General features: G+C 36.6%; 1 protein-coding gene across 3 annotated transcripts in view; it reads right to left on the reverse strand.

Annotated features, from left to right (window-relative positions):
* Positions 1 to 20,218, reverse strand: part of RC3H1 (ring finger and CCCH-type domains 1) — a 61,837-nt gene that overhangs the window by 16,065 nt on the left and 25,554 nt on the right. For 2 of the 3 annotated variants that reach the window (XM_019725730.3, XM_019725570.3), the window contains exons 4-13: positions 19,548 to 19,787; positions 18,925 to 19,100; positions 15,871 to 16,071; positions 13,936 to 14,068; positions 9,181 to 9,299; positions 7,343 to 7,455; positions 3,748 to 4,029; positions 3,219 to 3,433; positions 638 to 1,008; positions 4 to 171 (exon numbers count right to left, since the gene is read on the reverse strand). In XM_019725730.3, the coding sequence (XP_019581289.2) occupies positions 4 to 171; positions 638 to 1,008; positions 3,219 to 3,433; positions 3,748 to 4,029; positions 7,343 to 7,455; positions 9,181 to 9,299; positions 13,936 to 14,068; positions 15,871 to 16,071; positions 18,925 to 19,100; positions 19,548 to 19,787 (2,018 nt within the window). The remainder of the gene's footprint in view (positions 1 to 3; positions 172 to 637; positions 1,009 to 3,218; positions 3,434 to 3,747; positions 4,030 to 7,342; positions 7,456 to 9,180; positions 9,300 to 13,935; positions 14,069 to 15,870; positions 16,072 to 18,924; positions 19,101 to 19,547; positions 19,788 to 20,218) is intronic. The other variant, XM_019725644.3, reaches the window with a different exon arrangement.

The raw sequence follows: 20,218 nt of genomic DNA on the forward strand, positions 1-20,218 counted from the left end.
TACTTCCTCTTGATGGAAGGTAGGAGGCAATGTTGGCGAAGGTGCAAAAGGAGGTGGAGAGATAACTTTCCTTTCCTCTAGTTGGGCCATTATTTCCTTTCGTCTTCGATGTAGCTCATCTAGACTAGGATGGGGCTGGGGAGGAGGAGGAAGTCGGCTATAAGGAGGCTCCTGAAAATGCAAAGGTTAGTAAAAAATGAAAACAAATTTCAGAGCATGTTCATTTATTTAGCACATATTTTAAATAAGCAGCCTGTTTACTCATCTTAACATTCGGAAATACTAAGACTTAATAAAACAAAGCAAAACAAAACAAACAAAACTCCCCAAAACTCAGGATTTCCAAATTTAAGTTTTGTTTTCTTGGCCAGAGACCATAATTTCCAAGTAGGTCTAGAAATGTTAAAACCATCTAATGTCCAGAAACAAAAGAAGGGTTATTAGAGTGGGGTGGGAATTTTTTCCCTTTTAATAGTTTAACAAAAAATCCAACAAATAAAATATTACCTACCCAAATTATGAAAAGACAAGAAAAAGGGGAAGCTTTCTTACTAAAACAAAAAATCACTGCAAGCAACAATCAAATTAAACTTATGTACTAAGAAGAAAAGAAAAAAAGAAAAAATATACAGCATACTCTGATGTACGGAGGTCTGATCTGAGTGGGATGAGGTGCCACTGGGTAGTACCCCTCCATCTGCTGGTATCTTTCTCTGGATTCTGGTACATAGGATGGTACTGCCGCAGGTGGAATCTCAATGGGTATAGGGCTCTCCCGGAAAATCTCCTCTCTTGGATATGACTGAGCAGGGTATACTCGACGGCCATCATAGTGTGGTGGGTACATAGGTGGGTACTGTTGTGGCTGTGTGCCATATTGCGAGTTAACTACACGATCTTGGAGGTAGGGTGGGTAATGATCCAAGTAGGGAGGCCCTGGTTCAGGAGCAGATGGTGGAGGTCGGACAAAGCGAGACACACATTGTGGCGGTGGAGTATAGTACATACCTATACGATGCAAAAGAGGACCCAAAAGCACAATGAGCCAATTGGTTTTTCTATATGAAACCTTTCCTTTAAAACTATTTTAACACTAAATAATTAACAATCCACTCATTTCTTTAGATGTTTTCCCTCTGCTTATGTAGTCAAGTTAGCTTTATGAAAAAGAATGTAAAAATTATCCTTAAAACTCAATGAAAAAACTAATCTATAATCTACAATAATAGACTGGCTCTCTCACTTGTTTGAACATTTTCTGGTGTGCCTTAATGCAATGCAAACATTAGAAAGCAAAAAACTTCTTTCCCTGAAACTCATAGATTCCATGAATCACTCACATGAGTTTTAAATGTGAAATTGAGTTAAATGGAGAGATGTGGCACAAAGATCCATTCTGCTGGTGCAGATCCAATAGCTACTGCATAGCTCTAGAGTTCTTGAGACAACAGTTACCACAGTAGCTTCCCAATTTCCAGACTTCTGTCTCAAGTGATGCGATTCTGAAGCGAGCAGTTAGGACAGAAGTTTCCAATTTCTACTGCTTCATTGTAACAGGTTCTATCTGCAGCAAGTTCTGGAACTTGTTCCTGGAGACCTAGCTTAAGCCTGCATTTCCAGTACCTTCCACTGATTTTGTAGGCACCTAAGCCTCTTGCATCAAACCTCTTTCTGCTTAATACTGAACCCTGACTGATACACTATATTTAAGGTCACTTCAACAAAAGTAGTGGGGTTTTTCCTGCAATGGATGATCAAAAGGAAGATCCAAACCAACTTTTATCTTAGTTCGACATGTATTAATAATGCTGTGCCAATTTAAAACCATTATTTTGAAATCAGAGAAGACATTTCTGGTTCAAAATTAAGACAGCCTTGGGAAAAGGAAATGGAGAACAGCTTTAATCTTTCCCAGTTTAAAAAATAATAGCACTATACTGTTTCTGACAGAGCGATCCAACACTCCAGTTTAAAAATCTGATGTTTATTTTTTTTCTATGAACTGTGTATGTGAACCCTCAGTCACCTCCTCTCCTTCACCCTCCATACCTACTATTGTCATTAGTAAACTGGCTGATTTTTCCAACTTGTATGTTTTCTAAAAGTCTCTTCTTGCTTCCCACCACACTAATCCAACCTCAACACTCACACCTGAATGAGTAACAGTTTACCACTCCTTGACTCGAGACTTTCCTCTGCAATCCACTAGTAAATTTTTCTTTCTGTGCCCAAAACTTCTATTTAAAGCACTTGTCCATAAAGTCTTTTTAATTCCTCAAGTTCTTCATGATTTCCCTTGAGTCTTGCAGTTAATTTCTATCACACTAATATTAACCGCAACTAAAATGAACATACATACACAAACAGGCATACCTCGTTTTATTGCATTTTGCTTTACTGAGTTTCACATATAACTGCATTTTTTACAAATTGAAGGTTTGTGGCAACCTTCCACTGAGCAAGTCTATTAGTGTCATTTATCCAACATGCCCAGATGATAGCATTTTTACCAATAAAGTATTTTTAAATTAAGGTATATACAATATTTTTTAGACATAATGCTACTACATACATTAAAAGACTACAGCACAGTGTAAACATATATACAGTGGGAAACCAAAAAAGTCATGTGACTCACTTTATTGCGATACTCGCTGTACTGCGGTGGTCTGAAACCAAACCTGCACTGCCTCCAAGGTCTGCCTGTGCATATATGTTAGTTTTCTATTCTGTACTAACATTGATTCTACGCCAGAAACTCTCTAAAAGTGTATATTATGTGCTGCATTTTTTCATATGTATTACAGGGCCCAGATAATAGTAGGGGATAATTGAAAGGAAGAAAAATGTATGTGCACATTTAATTTATACCCACTGTAATATTAAATTCCTTTTTTATATTTGAAGAAAATTTTGTTCAGGAAAATATACAGTCCTTTGTCAGCAAATTTCCACTGCCTACTGGGGTGACTTGTTATTTCCAGAAATATATGAACATATTTAATATATAAGTGCGTTTGGTAGTTAGGGCAATTTTCTTTTACAGCTTTGCTACTTCATTTCATACTCGTTGGTTATAAAATCCGTTTTTTCCTGAAGTATTAAAAAAAATACATCTATTTATCTTAAAGAGGCCACTGCAAATATGATTCCTCTTACTTCGAATGGTTCTCATTAAGAAAAGTGAGAAGTGAGCAAAACAAATGAAAGACCATTACCCTGCTGATAAGGTGCTGGTTCAAAGGGAGGAGCCGCTCCTCGAGGGTCCTGATAGTACACATCCGCCTGCTGTGCCGGGTATAACTGAGAACCCCGTGGGACCATCTGAAGTGGTTTGGTGACAGGCATAGGAGGCAGGTCTGCTGGCCCCCTTGGAGGTACAGGGTGCGGATTCACAGGTAAGGCAGAAATACTCTTGGGGACAGATTCTAACCTATAGGAACAAAATTCTGCAAGTCATGTTTAAGGCCTCAAAAATACTTCTAATGTATACAAACTTAAACATACAAAGAAAAATTGCCACAGTTTGGTAAACTGATTTCTTCCAATAGTCATTGCTTCTACAAATTTTGCAAACTTTAATTTTATTTCACCTATGCTAATTGTTTCTTAAAAATCACTAATACAGGAAATAGAAATAAAACAACAACAAAATAATGGCCAAAAAATGAGTTGAAAGAAAACATAGAGATTATTCGTCATGTTTACAAAGAAACTTTAAAATCAGAGTTAGGAAAAATGACATACAGGTCCGGAGGAGATCCAGGGGCACTACTGCTCAGATGATCTATCTTTCCTGGCTTCAGGCTGGAGTCGTAGCTGGGGTCTGTCCCTCGGGGAATCAGCTGAGTTACCGTACTCCCTGCTGACACAATTCCATTTGGCATAGCAGGGGGTTTTCTGCTGGGCAGATCCACTGCACCTTCATCTGGAAGGACGGCTGCTGAAGGCAGGCCCACTTCATTAAGCTGACCCAAAGAGGCACTCAGGGGTCTCCTAGGGACCAGGCGTTTGTTCATTTTACGAAATCTATAGAAAAGGCAGAGGCATACACCAAAAACCAAAATTATAAAAGCAAAAGCAAGAACTAAAATGTATTTAAAAGAAAGATACAACAGTTAAAGATTCCAAGCACATTATCTTCTAGAAATTCTCTTCAAACCTTGATTTTAGCTGTCATCTTGAAAATGTATGTGTACACATATGTTCTATAAAATCTCAAGCAAGGCACACATGATTAAGTATAAAATTCCTTGTAATGAGTATTTGTAACATTACAAATTGTGCCAATTAATACTTGTATTAATAATAAGCGTAACTTACTTTTATTAAAATTCCTATTTCTAAAACTTATTGGACGAAATTTAGAAATTCCTATTTCTAAAACTTTCAGAGGATAGTTTCTGAAACATTTTACTTTAGCTTCCCCTCAAATGCCTTGGGATACAGTGTGCCTATACTATAAATTAAGAATAAAACAAACCAGTGTGCACTGAGAAAAAATTTACTATTTATTCCATTAAAGTTTTTAAATAATCAAAAACTGCAATTTGTATCAGATATAATTCAGAAATACTGATGCTACATGTGCCTACATAAAGCTGAAATTATTTGAAAATTGAGATAATGGAAACAATATAGAATGATGCCTAAATTTAAACAGATGCTCTGGTATAAAAGGCACGTAGATTCTAAATCTAACCACAGGAAAAAAAATTAAACCATCAGACTCTAGTATCCTTGTTCAGCAATGAAAGCAAATCTATTTACAACTATCTAGTGCATTTAAAAAAATAATTTCAAACACAAACCCTCAAAAGATAAATGCTATTTTTCCAAATGTTTCCCATATCTGACAAATTTGAGGGTGGGGGGCGAGGAGGAGGGAACCTACCTGTCAGGGGTAACCACTGTTAACAGTTTGGAAAATAATCATACAGATTTTCCCTCTATAAACTGCCTTAATATTCATATGTATGTAAGATTATTATTTACAGAAATAGGGTCATATATAACTGCTTAGTAATTCCCTTCCTCCACCTCATAATCTTGGATATTCCTTTATATCAGTACATTTTAAGTTATTCCTAAGTTTTTGCTATTAAAAAATGTAGTAATGGATAATTATGTACATGTGTTTGCACCCTTAGACTAAGTCGAATTTCTAAGTCTAATGTATGTACATTAGAAATTGTTTTAATGCTCCCAAACTATTATCACTCCTGATAATAAATGTCTTTTTTCAATATCTCATCAAACACTGGGTGGTATCAGTCTTTGTTAACTGATAGTTCAAAGATATCAAGGTTTTTTTAATTTGCATTCTGTAGCAATTAGTGAAGCTGAACATAGTTTCACATGTTTACTAGCAGTTAGTATTCTACAAATTGCCCATTTATGTTCGTGATCCATGTATCTACCGGTTCTTCTCTGACAGAGCTGTAGCTCATTTTATGGTCAGGATAGCAGCCCTCTGGTAGGTCATTTCCCCACTAATCTTTTTTTTTTTTCAATTGTGGTGGTTAGGCCATATCTTAATTTTTAATTTTTATGTAATCAAATTTATCAATCTTTCCTTTATGGATGCTGGGTTATTCTTCAAAACTCCTTTCCTACTGTAAGATTATGTAACAACAATAAAAAAAATCTGTAAGTATTCTATGGTTTCCTGCTTAGATATTTAAATCTGATATTTTATAATTCATTTTGGTGTAAAGAATCTAGCTCTAATTATTTTTCAAATGGATAGCAGTTATTCCACCATCATTTTTATTAGTGATGTGAAATGCCAACTTTTAGCACATCTAAGTTCCTACATGTATCTGGAACTCTTTCTAGATTTTCTATTATATTTCATTAATCTATCTATTCCTATGCTAATACAGTCTTTCCATTTTAACTCATAATACAGTTAATAGTTATTAGCCTAGTCCCTGCTGAACACTTCTTTTTTCAGAATTTTCCTGGCTATTGGCACATATTCTTCCAAGGGAATGACTTTGTTAGGTCCCAACTAACAACCATCATGTGAACATTCCACCTGGGATTTCACTGAATTTATTGTTTGAGACTAAATATAATCTTTATGATGCCCCGTCTTACCCAACAACATAGTATTCTTCATTTATTCAATTTTTCTCTTCCATTCCTAGTCAGTTTACTAGTTCAAATCATTTATGTCCTGAATATTTCTTATTAGTTTATTATTTGGCATTTATCTTTTTGTTGTTGTTAATACAAAAGGAATCCTTAATTTCACTTTTCTTTTTAACTGGTTGTTTCTTTTTATAGTTTATATAAGAGCAGTTCATTCCTTTAAACTAACTTTTTTGATTTGCCACCTTGTTATATTCTTGTTTCTTTAGCTTCCAGTACTTTTCTTGAGCTGTTTCATGTAATATCTATATTTATAGCTATTTTACTCTCGTTTATATACATTTGCTACTATTTCCAGAATATTCACTAATAGTCTGAGTAGAAAATGTTGCCTTCCTCTTGACTTTAATGAGACTAGATGAAACATTTTATTGATTAATCATACTATCATACTGGCTTTGAAGGTATGATTATCATGTTGAGAAAGTGTCTGACATTTTTGTTCTATTAAGGGATTTTGATCTGTCATGGACACTGGATTTTATTCAAATGCCTTTTGGCATCTCTGGATATGATCACACGGTATTTCTTCTCTAACCTACAGTAACTAATATTGTGCTACCTTTGCACTTAATCATGGTGTCTATTTTAATGTATTATTGAATTCTAAGTTTAATATTTGGGATTTTAAAAATATTACTACGTGAGATAAATTTGTAGTTTAACTGTGCTGTCTTTGTCAAACTTATTACTGGCTTTATAGAAAAATTAAGAAGTATTCCTTTCTTTCCACTATGTGTTAGAAAATGTAACAACACAGGAATTATCTGATCCTTGAAATCTGAAGACAAAAAAAAATCTATGAAATTGAACCTGGCAATAAAATAATTTGTTGACTACCGCAAAAGACAATATATCCCACTGGAAATGCACTGTTCAATTAGTTAAAATCAATCAGTTAAAACTGATAAAAATTCTTAGAATTTTAATTTGTTTGGTAGTGACAGTGACTCACTGCTAGATTTAGCTAACCATAGTTTCCTATTTTTAGGCACAATGTAATGAAAGCTGAAGAAACTGCTTCAGTTGTTTTTTTTTTTTAAAGTCTGTACTACATTCCAAACATTAGGGAGAATGCAAGTACTGTTTTTCTACTTTCTCAATGGCAGCAAATTATTCTACTGAGTAATTCCACCTTATTCTACAAGTTATTGGAAGGTTGAATTGAATGACTTTTTACACTTACTTTTCCAGTTCCTCCTGTGAGTGTGCAAATGTACAGCTGGCCCCACGAGGGCATCCTCCTCTCTGCTTCATATCTCGACACATGTATGTTTTATATTTGCTATGCTGTGGAGGCTAAGATCAAAATTAAAGCATCAGACATTCAATAAAGATGTATATTTTGCACTGCCATTTTTGAATCTTGATAATCTAGACGAACAATTCAGATTGAATCACACACTTATCTAGACTGCCTAGAGCAAATGTGCTGGAAAGTCATCTTGCCTGAAGTCTCAGAGTCCAAAAATAAATTAATTACAAAGAATGTAGTCTTGATTTTTCTGGTATGTTCTCAAACATGTACCATCACATAAATTCTTGATTAAATCTCATGAGGGCTCTATGATCTTCCTTCCAAGTTTTATAATGGAAAACCACTGAAGTTTAGGACTTTCAAATGTTTAAGCTGTCTTCAAATATTTGTTTTGAACAGTGTTTAGTATAGCTATACTTGTAATTCTGTTTCTTTATAACACACCACAAATCATCAATAAGCCCTATAACTGCAAAGTATTCTGTAACCAATTCTTGACATGTAGATATATCAAGGAGTTAATATACCTCAAAAAGTACAAATCAGACTTATTACTTAGAACTCAGGAATAAGGCAGGACAATGGAGTTGGGAGTTGAGATACCAAACACAATACTAAGCTAAATGAAATTTAATGTATTTTATCACTTATTGGCAGAACACAACGGTTAATCTTATTTTTGTTACATCATTCATGATGTCTAATGGAACAGGGAGTTAAAAACAGGTTTTAATTTCTTCCATTTCTGAATCATAAAATAAAGCTCTGATCTGTGCTTAGATTGATGAGGAAAATTGTATACATATTATTATTCTTAGGACAGTTTTAATATTTCTTACTTCCCAAAGAAAATAAGATTATTAAATAATCTATTAATATTTACCTGAGCCACATAAATTAATTACAAAGTTTTAATTTCTCAAGCTTACTACTGCAAAATAAAAGACCTAGTGGGAGTGGCTGGATGGCTCAGTTGGCTAGAGCGCAAGCCCTGAACAACAGGGTTGCCGGTTCGATTCCCACATGGGCCAGTGAGCTGCGCCCTCCACAACTAGATTGAAGACAACTAGCTGCCACTGAGCTTTCGGAGAGGCAGTCAGATGGTTCAGCTGGTTAGAGCGCAAGCTCTCAACAAGGTTGCCGGTTGGATTCCCACATGGGATCGTGGGCTGCGCCCCCTGCAACTAAAGATTGAAAACAACAACTGGACTTGGAGCTGAGCTGTGCCCTCCACAGCTAGACTGAAGGGCAACTACTTGGAGCTGATGGGCCCTGGAGAAACACACTGTTCCCAATATTTCCCAACTGAAAAAAAAAGAATATTTGAGGAAAATTGATGCAGTGGTATAACAGACCTTGTGAATGAAAAATTTTCAAATACTAACATAGAAAAACATTTATGAATGTGTGAATAATATTGGAGAGATGTAGCATTAGCACTAAAAAGTGATACTTATTGTCCAACAGAAATATAACAGTAACCAAAGAGAGTAATTTGATTTAAATAGAATAAGCTTTAGCACAGAATCAACTGCCACTATGTCCAATGTGAAAAGTGACTCCAGTACATGAGACCCACAAGAATTATTTAATTTCAGTGTGTCAGATAAAATTATACGGCTAATCCAAGGAACTGGCTGCTAACCATGCTAAACTAATTTATAGTTTCTACAGTCTCAAAATACTCGTGTATTGTTGTTGGCTTTGTTTGTATCTTTAAGGATACCCACAGTGGTTTCCTTCTAAGTTTCAAACTTCTGCCTTACCTGCTGTTGATCTGCTCCTTTTTTGCTGTGGTTCTGGATATAATCAACCAGCCCGTGTACCACTGTACGCACAGCAACCAGCCCATTTTCTAGCTGTTCCCAAGTAGGAGGAGGAGCATCTATACAACAAATAAAAAAACCTTTTTTAATTATGTTAGTCAATGTTTTGCTCAACACTAAGTTAACAAAGGAACTGTGTCAGCACCTCAGTAGAATCAAATTAAGCTTTATTACAGCTTTGTAGGTAATATTCACCTAAACATCATTTTAATGAAATATAGTCTTTCAAAGGTAGGGTTGCAAACTAAAATAACTACAGGGACAGGGAAGGTAACATAATCGAACTAATAAGTAGGCCAGACAATAAATGGCAACTGCAGTTAGACCCTGAGTGTTGGAAATGACAACAGTGAGTGACAGGGCATGTGGAACTGGAGAGTATGTCTCAGGTCTAAGGTTATGGTTACCATTTAACTTTAGCTGACTGCTGTTATGTGAAGAAGCAAGGCTGGCACTGCTAGATACACCACTGTTTCCCAGGGAAAGCTGAAATGTGAGATTTTTCGGTAAAATTACCCAGTTTATGAGTGCCGATATCTAAAAATTTAGAATATTGTGCAGGTCAACACTGTGTGGACCCAACAAGATGTAACTGTGGACTGCCTACAGTCAGACAATTTGTAATGTCTGTCTTGAAATTTTGTATAAATCAAGTACTGGTACACAGAATATTTAAAAAGTTTAATAGAAGAGCTATTATATAAATCAACTCTGTTATACATTGTCCTCATTTAGTAAGTTATTTGTCGAGTGCCAGCACTGTGATTTTATAAAGGAAAAATTAACCATAAGACTAAATATGAAATGTTCTCTAAAAGAAGTTTGAAATGAAGTGAGAACAGAGATAGAGAATAGACTTCTGTTGGAGACACTCTAAAAGACTTAGGTGATGGCATTTAAACTTGGCTTTGAAGGACACACAGAATTTTAACAGGGAAAAATGATAAAGATACAGAGGTGAATAGTCATACAAAAAAGTACTTTTTGGAACACCTACTAATTCCCAGGTATTGTTCTAGTTACTGGGGAAGTCACAGAGATCAAAACAAAAATCCTTGTTATATTCAAGGAAAGGAGCCAGACAGTAAATAAAATAAATAACCAGAATACAAAGTATAATATTTAGAGAATACTGAGTTGAATGAATAAAGAAGGGGAGTGAGATAGGCATGTGTACAATTTTAGACAGGGTGGCCTCAGAAGCCTCCTTGAGGTTTCATTTGATTAAAGACCCGAAAGAAGAGTTTGAGCGTGACTTACAGATAATATTAGGAGAAAAACATGCTAGGAAGAGGGAAGAAAAGTGCAGAGACCTGATGTGGGAGTACGTCTGGCATGTTCCATGGAAGTAAGACTAGAGAGGAATTAAATTAGGTGGAAAAAGAGTAGGAGACGATGTTGGAGAGAGGTAAAGGAAGACCAGTCATACGAGGCCTGAGGTCACGGAAAAGATTTTGCCTTTTACTGAGTGATGAAAGCACTGAAGAATTTTGGAGCACAAGGGTAAGAGCACTCCGGCTCCTCTGCTAAAACCACAGACAATAAGAAGCTATTCTATAATCCATGAAAAGAGATAAGGGTGGTAGCAGTGAAAGTGATAAGCAGATGGAGTCCGGATGGATTTGAAAGGAAGGGCCTACAGGATATGCTGATCGAGTAGATGGATCTTAAAGAGAGAAAGAAGAGTTGAAGCTGATATTGCCAAGGTCTTTGGACTGAGGAAACGGAAGGACAGAGCTGCCACTAACAGGAATGGCAGGGCTGGGACAGAGGCTTACAACTCACTTTTGGACAGATTAAGTTTGAAATTCTTATTAGATATTCAAGTGGAGCTGTTGGATATTCAGCAGACAGGTTGACATACAAAAGAATTTGGGAAGAATTTGGATATACTGTGTTTCACAGATTCTAAAATGCTATCAATTGTAATACACACATATCCTTATTTTCTGTGCCACCAAAAAGATTGCTAGAAAAAAGACTGCTAATTAAATTATGACGTCATTGATTGTACAAACGCATCCCAATTTCAGAAATGCTAAGATCTGAAAAAAATGTACTTCAGAATTGATGAAATATAGTAAATTCACGAATCATATAAATATTTCAAGCCACAAGGCTAGATGAGATTATCTAGTGAATGGGTATAAATAGAAAAGAGAGGGCCAGGCTGGTGGCTCAGGTGGTTGGAGCGCTGTGCTCCTAACATGGAGGCTGCCGGTTCCATTCCCACATGGGCCAGTGAGTTGCGCCCTCTACAGCTAAGACTGTGAACAACGGCTCTCCCTGGAGCTGGGCTGCGGTGAGCAGCGGGAGGTCAGTGTGAGCATCCGTGTGCTGCAGTCCTGCCGTGGGCTGCTGTGTGCTGCCATCATGAGTGGCTGGCAGCCAGCATGAGTGGCCGGCAACCGGTGAGAGCTGCCATGAGCGGCTGACCAACAACTGGCGACTGACTGCCTCAGCCGGTGGGGAGCGCAAGGCTCATAATACTACATGGGCCAGGGAGCTGTGTCCTACACAGCTAGACTGAGAAACAATGGCTTGAACTGGAGTGGGGGGGAGGCGGGATCAGTGGGCGGGGAAGAGATACGAGGATTAATCTCTGGGAGCACTCCAAAAGTCAGGCTACAGTGCGGGAAAAGGTGAGAGTCTATAGAGAGAAGGAAAAATCAGAAAAGGAGGCTGAGAAGGAGGGTCCAATAAAGAAAGAAGGAAACTTAGGAGAGAGTGGTGACCTAGAAGTGAAAAAAGTGTTATAAAGAGTAGAGAATAAGCAACAATGTTAAATGCTGCTAACAGGTCAAATATAATGAGTGCCAAGAACAATATTAGCCATATGGAAGTCACTTGTCACCTTGACAAAAAGCAGTTTTGATTGAGTGATAATGCCTGATTAGAGTGAGTTCAAGAGAGTGCTATAAAAAGAGGAGAAACAGAGTGGTAGGTGGATGGCAAATGGTGTCAAAAGTGTGTTACGATGAGAGAAATAATACCATGTTTGACTGCTGTCAGAAATGCTCCAGAGAGAAGGAAACTGATGATATAAGAAACAGATGATACTGGCAGGATATTCTTGACAAGATGATATTGGCACATGAGGAGAGAGGACGGCGTTAGCTCGTAGTACAGTTATCCACTGTTACACAAGGAGAGTAGGATACATTGGCACAGATGCAGGTAAACAGGTTGGTGGCTGATGGGGGTGGTAAGCTTGGCAAAGTGCTCTCATGATCGCTCAGGATGATCAAAGCACAGAAGTGGGAAAAAAATCACTGTGTTCTAGGAACGGATCTGATTTGGTTTGATTATGCAATTTTGGTAGTAAATCTACAAAGGCAGGCTGATTAAAAATTAGAGAGCTCTGAATGTCACAGTCAAGAGTTCTAAACTTTTCTGTAAGCAATGGGGTATCACTGAAAGTTTGTAAGTGTGGAAATAAGATCAGAATGTGATTTATTTTGCAGCAGTAGAAGTGGAATGGATTGGAACAATTAAAAGAGTAAAGTGGAAGGCAGTCTCAGGAAAAGGAATGAGGTCCTCATTAAGGCAGAAATAACAGGCATGGGATAGAGGGATATTATGAAAGAAAAACACATAGATCCTGTTGTCTGAAATGGTATGTAGAGCAAGTGAAAGGAAAAGATATGAAGTAACAGAAGACTCGGGTTGTAAGCTTACATACCTCGAGAATGAGGTCATTTGCAGAGACAGGGAACACAGGAGGAAGAGTAGGTATCAAGTGAAGATGGAACACAGATGAGGGTGAATCTCAGAAAGCATTTGGGAAAGTGGGTGTGGAGTGATGAAGAGATAACAGTGAGAGAGACAGCTGGGCATCTATTATCTATAAAGCGATACCTGATGCTGGGATTGAATGACCTTCACCAACAGAGTGTAGAGAAAACAAAATTCCAAGCACAGAACCAGCTTACTCCTTAAGTAAGCTGGCAGGAGAGGAAAGTGTGGTCAAAATAAGACAGAAGCAGCATTTAGACAGGTCAGAAGAGAACCGTACGGCTACAGAAATACAGTATCAGGAGAGTTTCCATACCAAGGAAGTAATCAACAACATTATGAAATGCTGAAGACAAATCAAGTAATTTAAGGACTGAGAAAAAGCCCTTGGAATTAGAAACTGGGAAATTACTAGTGAATGTTAAGAAAGTTTTAGCTCAGTAGTAAGAACACAGCAATAAGAGACCAGCTAAAATATCTTAAATGTAAGTATTAGGTGAAAAGTGAAGGATTGGTGATTTTAAGGTCAAGAAGAAAGAACAGGAAAGGGGTTGAAAGTAAGAGATACTTGATGAAATGATATTATCATAGAGAAGAAAAAAACGGGACCAAGAAAATGCAACTCATGACATATGATTTAGAAAAAAGAGAAAACTTAGAGTTTTGTCAAAAGAATTGAGAAGGGTAGGACAGCACAATTTTACAGTGGGAGAAAGAGGAAACAAAGGCTCACAGAGAGAATTTACTGGTGAAGTGAGGAGTACAATAAAAAGTATTAAATAAACATTGGTTGAAGCAATAGAGACAGACAGGGAAGACTGGGGCCAGAAACTTAAATACTGCAGAAAAAATATGAATAACCACCCAGGGAAATGCTAGAATGTAACAGAAAATAATTTAACAAATCACTGAGCAGCACCAAGACACACAGGACAGTCCGGTAATTTCCCTTGGGTTTACCTGGACTTGGGTCAATGTTTGCTAATAGCTCCAAATGGGGTCTCAGGCGGTTCAAGTTTGCTGGATCTCCAGTCCGCTGAAGAGCAATCGTTAGTTCCTGAACACTTTGTGCAAAAGAGGCTGGGGTCTGCAACTTAAAAAACATAAATATTAACTTTCCCAAAGCCCAGACAATCCTTTTAAAGTGAAGATTATTTACAATATCACAATCATTTTTGCAATTTGTTAAATTTAATTTTTTCTTCCCAGACACCCCACGCTTTGGCCAGACTGAATTACCTGCTACCTGAGCAAACCCTGCACTTCCCTGCAGCTACGGCTTGGCTTGGCTTATTGTATACTCTCTTCCCTCTGCTGTCACATTCCTCAAATGTGAGACCGTTCTCAATTTCTCAGTTTGGAAGTATTCTTCCCATTTTATGATCTTACAGTATGGTTCTTGGGGTTCTTTCAAATAACTGAAATTTGGAAATATTATCTAGAGATAATGCTATACAATACCAAGAACGATGAAACTGGACTCAGTCAAACTGAGTTTGAGTTCAAATTCTATTTTAGACTAAAGACTGTGACACTGGCTATAATCTTTACAGACTCAGTCTGAAGCACATCTGTTATATGGACTAAATAATTTCAAAAGTCCATTCCAACTCAAAAAAATCATTTTATTGGTTTGGTTTTTTGGGAAGCTAACAGGTTATGTATCTTCCTAAGCCTTAATGATAAACATTGGATTATCTCCCTTAAGGTGGCCAAACATGACCTTTAACGGGGGGAAAATTGATTATGTGATAGTAACTAAGAGTTTTTACTTGGAAAAATTTAGCAGTTTATTAATATAGATGAGAATTTTTCTCTCCCAAAAGGTCACTCTATAAAAGGTAATTGTTTAAAAAAGTATACATTAAAAAAACATGGAAAATCACACACACACATGGTGGAAAGAGGCTTAGCGGTTAAGAACATAGATTCTAGAGTCATAGATTCTAGAGTTCAAATCCAGCTCTGTCACTGGAGAAATGTACATAACCTCTCTCTCTCTTTCAGGGCTGTTAGAAGATTCAATGAATTCTTTAAAACACCTGGCACATAGTTAACTCTCAGTAAGTGTTAGATATTATTATATTTAGGGAACTTTTACATCTTGACCTTATTTCTCTCAATTAATGGTAGGGTAGACTCTAATATATGATCATCTCTGTGGTTATAAGTATGTAAGGTAAAATAGTAAAAATTAAACACTGTTATTTAACATAACATATTTACAAGGTGCTTTAAAAGACTTTTATAGAACTTTCACATTGAATTACAACACTGCTATAGTATGCTCCAATTTTATTAAATATAGCTCTTAAAATCTGAAATAAAGGAGCCTGACGTAAAATTCATGACCTAAAATTCATGTGTACTCTAGTGATTTCTTCACTATAACAAGAGCTAAGTAGAAATAAATTTACTGAATATTTGATCAAGCTCAGAATGGCTGGTAATTTATTATGTGAAATTATTCTAGCTGAGAATGATATGAAACCTCAATATGTACATCTTCCAGACCATTAAATGGCTGCTACAGGAAGGACAATAAAAGCACTTAGAAAGTGGATTTAACTAACACAATGATCAAAACTCAGAGGACAATAAAAGAAGTGATATCAAAAGAGAGATAGGACCCTCTCAAAGGAATGAAAGACAGCGTGCTGGATAAAGCATTATAACACTAATGAAATCTTATATCAACAATGTTAATTATAACCCAGTTAAAACAAATCTTTATATTAACAAACTGGAATTATGATGACTAGTTATGACACTTGGTTACAGAGAATATAATTTCAAGAACGTGACATAGAGTAGTCACTAATACACATCTGTTAAATACATGAATTACCAAATCTGCAGGATTAGCCCAAGAGTAAGGAACAAAAAAGGGTGTACCTTGTCAATAATGGACTGCATATGCGACTTGTGAGACTGGTCTCCATAGAGCAAAGAGGACCACTGGTCTGGTGCAATCCGTAAGCCTGCTTCCATAGCAATCTGCACTATCTGGGAGTCATGCTCTCGCCGCAGAGCTTCATAGGTTCTAAATTCTTCTTTCAGCTGCATCAAAGAAGAGTCTTCATCACGTTTGGTGACCTACGAAGACACATATAATCTCATAACGAGTCAGGTAAGGAACAAAATGGGTTTATACTTTCTAAGACCACATATAGATAACAGATCATGTTTAATGTAACAAATTTCTTTTCGCAATAATAGCAAGATTAAAATGGAGCACACCATTTTGCCAGTAAAACATTTCCCCCTTTACAGATGTCACAATCTTCTGGACAGGTCTTACAGAAAGAATATACGCTGGAACAAAATTCAAAGACTGAATAGGCAGATCTTAACACATAATACAGCTTAAATTGTATGTGTGTGTATATGCATGTGTGAAAAGAAGAAAATACTCATACAAAGTACAATTATTCTGAAAAACAATGTATGTTTCTTCTCCATAACTGTGGATTATTACTCTTTGGCTTGCCTGGCACTGAGCTAGCTGCTACTCATAAACAAAAGAGCTTCAGATGCTGGTGTGATTCTAAGCATGACTAATTTGTATTTGGCTTAATTCTCTATGGAATTTTATAGGCTGAGCCATCATTAGAAAGTGCAAATTCTGAGATGCTGAATTAGAATAATCATGATGATAATAATACCTTTTAGTAAATAAAATTAACACTTACTGAGTACTTGGTATGTGCCAGTTGGTGTGTTAAGTTACCTTATTAACCATTGTACTGACATATGACCATGTTTAATTCTCTAAACTTGTTGAGGCAGGTACTATTGTTATCACACCCAGTGATTCACATTTTGAGTCAAGCTGGATTTAGGCCAAAGGCTTAACCAATCAAAGTAATATAATTAATTCTAGTTTAAGATCACCTACATATTTTGCCTTGTTGACCTTTTAGTCCCATACAGACGCAAATTCCTGTAGTAGAAACTTCCCTCCCTTTTTTTTTCTCCCACTAAAGAAGCTTGGCAATATTTCAGTCATACTTTTAGGTCATACTGATACTATATTTAAAAATGTATTCCATTCTTATTACAAGAAGGTCTAAATTAAATTTTGTTAGATAAGTCCACAGAAAGATCAAATAAATAAATAAAAAATCAAGAATTATGGTCACAAAAAATACGTATTTTGACACTATTCAAAAGCAAGTCAAAAGACCAAATACACGTGTATATTATGAAAACTCCCTGTCAATATAGGATACACCTCATTAAAATGTAGACTATGCTTTCTGTATGACATACTGGGGTTCCCTGGACTTGGCTCTCAAAATTCTCTTTAACTAAAAGACAATCAAGGATTTCAAAGAGAGCACTGTCTAAAGTCCTGGAATTGTACTATATACTAAGAACTAACAGAATTATCCCACAGATTAAAAAGGTTTTCAAATGGAAATAAGAGAGATGATAGGAGGACACAGCTACATGGACATACACCTTCAACAAAGAATGGAAAATGCAGTCTGATTTGAGTTCTGTGAGGAAGATGAAATGGTTTTGGTAGACACTTAACAGAAACTCTGCCATAGTGAATAGTTAAGGGTATAGACCCTACTGCAATGAGAGAAGATAAACTTTTCATGATTGAGAGTATATATAGTACAAACGACCACCAAGAGAAAAAAAAGCAGGCAGACAATGAAATAAAGGGAATCATGACCCAAGCGGAAAATCAGATTTTTACAAATTTCCAATCTTTTAAAAAATCACTATTAATGTTTTTAATTAGGATTGTGAAGTTCACTTTGTGGCTATGCTGGGGCTTATGAGCCCCTTATTATTCTTCACAGGGGAAGGTTGGATTTCCTTACCTCTCTTTTTATTTTTTAAACTTTCTATATTGTATCTGTCTGATGCTATTAATGGAGAACAAACAACATTGGAGGCAGGTAGCTATTCTGAAGTGTATGCTGGATTACTCTGTACAATCATGTTATTTCAACCACTGTAACAACTTTGAGTTATTCAGGGACAATGTGCACCAGTTGGAGCTATTTTCGCTAGAGGCTGTGACAGCTCCAGAGGCACCTACGGAAAATGAGAGGAGTGGGTACACACCTGGAGTCCACATCCCATTTTCAGTACATAATCTGACTTTAGAAAGAAACAGAATAATGTTGGCCTTTAGATGGAAGTTTAAAAACATTTTTTACAGTAATTCTGTCTACTCTGCTGCTGTTTTGTGAATCATTTTATCCTTTTCAAAAAATGAGAGAGACCAGAATTTAGTAGGAGGCTAATGTGGGATTATTTTAGTTTGAGTGTCAGATGAAGGAATGTGGGGACCTCAGGAATGGATTTCTGTAGAGCTTGTATGAACTGACAATGTTTTAGAGACATGCTTCCCTGATCCACAAAGTACTGATTATGTGTTGTGTCAGAAGCAAGAAGCCTTAACATTAAGAAGTCACGAAAACAGGACAAACAATAAATGATATATAGTGGGCACCAATGCTGGAAGTAGTGCAGCATCAGTTTGGGGTACCAAGGAATCTGTCCAGCATTACTCTACACCCTGAAACCGAAATGGCAAGGGGGACTCCAGTACTGTATGTGTGGAATTCTATCAGAAGCAAATAGCCCAATAAAACTTATTCCTGCTTCAAGGGCCCTCTATTCAGACCAAGTCTGCTTGTAGTCTTGGTGGAAAATTGACACAGCTCTTCAAATACAAAAATCTCTTCAAATGCAAAAATCTGTAAGCCTTGGTTTGATCTATGTTGTTCAATATCTAACATACAAAATTTAATACAAAAAGACAACTTTAATAGGACACCATCTACATTCTGTAAAAGAAAAAAGAAAAATTGCTAAATTGCCTGAAAAGATACAGGCAATTTTATTAAACTACAAGTCTTACTACGTAAGTTTAGGGGAAAGACAATGTTTGCTTTTAAGCTGAAATGTGACCAAGGTTCTTACCTTGAAGCAGGACGCTCTGTAAAGAAGCTGGACAACATGCCCAATGCTAGTTTTAGAGGCTTGAGGAAACCGGGGCTCCAACCTTTGCACCACAAAGAGAACCAATACTTTTCTTGACAAAGCAGAACCATCTTCTAAGGCTAGGAGAACCAGCTTTAGAGCTTCCTCCTGCATTGCTAGGAAAAATTGGGCAAAACTAAAATTTATCATGTGCAGAGATAAGATAAATCCACTTATTAGAAGGGCAATATTCAATAATTTTTGCAGGTATCACTTAATGAATGGACAACACAATGACAGACACAGTTACACTTGTTAATCTTTTGGGGGCAATTTTGTATTACATTCTGTATATTTTACTTAAGAAATCAGATAAAAAATTAATTTAAGAAAAACTTAAAGAAAACACTTAAGAAAAACTTCTATCAAAATGAACAAATTTTTGACATTAAAAGTTTTAAGTGCTCTGAAAAACTGACATGGAATTACCCAAGCCATGACTGTCAAGAGGGTTGTTACTTGATAACAGAATTTGCAATGAACTGGACTTTGGACCTAACTTACAGTTCTTACAGCATACTTTGAGAATTTCTTGCATAGTAAATAGGAAATTAAATCTATACCTGGTCCAAGGAACTGGCAGCCCCTAGCCCTGACTGCTGCCCAAAGGTTGGAAGAGAGCTGCTGGGGGTTCTGGTGCTGGAGAATGAGTTCTGTAACTGTTCTTTCGCCTAAAGACCGAGCTGCCCGCATGGCACGAATCCTGCCTTCTTCTTCCACTAGTTGGCAGTGGACCAGAGTCACCAGCTTCCTCTGCATTGGGCGACTCAGAACACTCTGAGTCGTGCTATTCAGACCCACTCCTTTAAAAGAGAGCAAATAGTTATTTCTAGGTTTACAACGCAATTTTAGAGACCAGGAAAACTTCTTCTAACGGGCTGACTGACTTATGGGTAGGTGAATAGTCGGGAGTTCTACCAGAACATTTAAAATAAGCAATAAATAAAATTACACAAGTGAAGCATTTTTACAAGTATACGAAAGCTGTCATCTCATGCAAATGTAACACAACAATAAATACACCATTATTCATGTTAATCATGGAAGAATAAAGAAAAAAAAAGCTAGATAATAATTAGTTTAAGATCCAGATCTTGAGGTCATAACAGCGTTGGCATATATTTCATAGTGATTAATCTTCCCTTCCTAATGAAATAGGCTGTAATGACGAGACAGTAATGGCAACTTCCAGTTTTATTACATCCCCTACAGTATACCGTATGAAACTGAATGG

This window comes from Rhinolophus sinicus, chromosome 11 (assembly GCF_057876585.1).
Source record: "Rhinolophus sinicus isolate RSI-liver-muscle chromosome 11, RSI-T2T, whole genome shotgun sequence".
Taxonomy (NCBI): domain Eukaryota; kingdom Metazoa; phylum Chordata; class Mammalia; order Chiroptera; family Rhinolophidae; genus Rhinolophus; species Rhinolophus sinicus.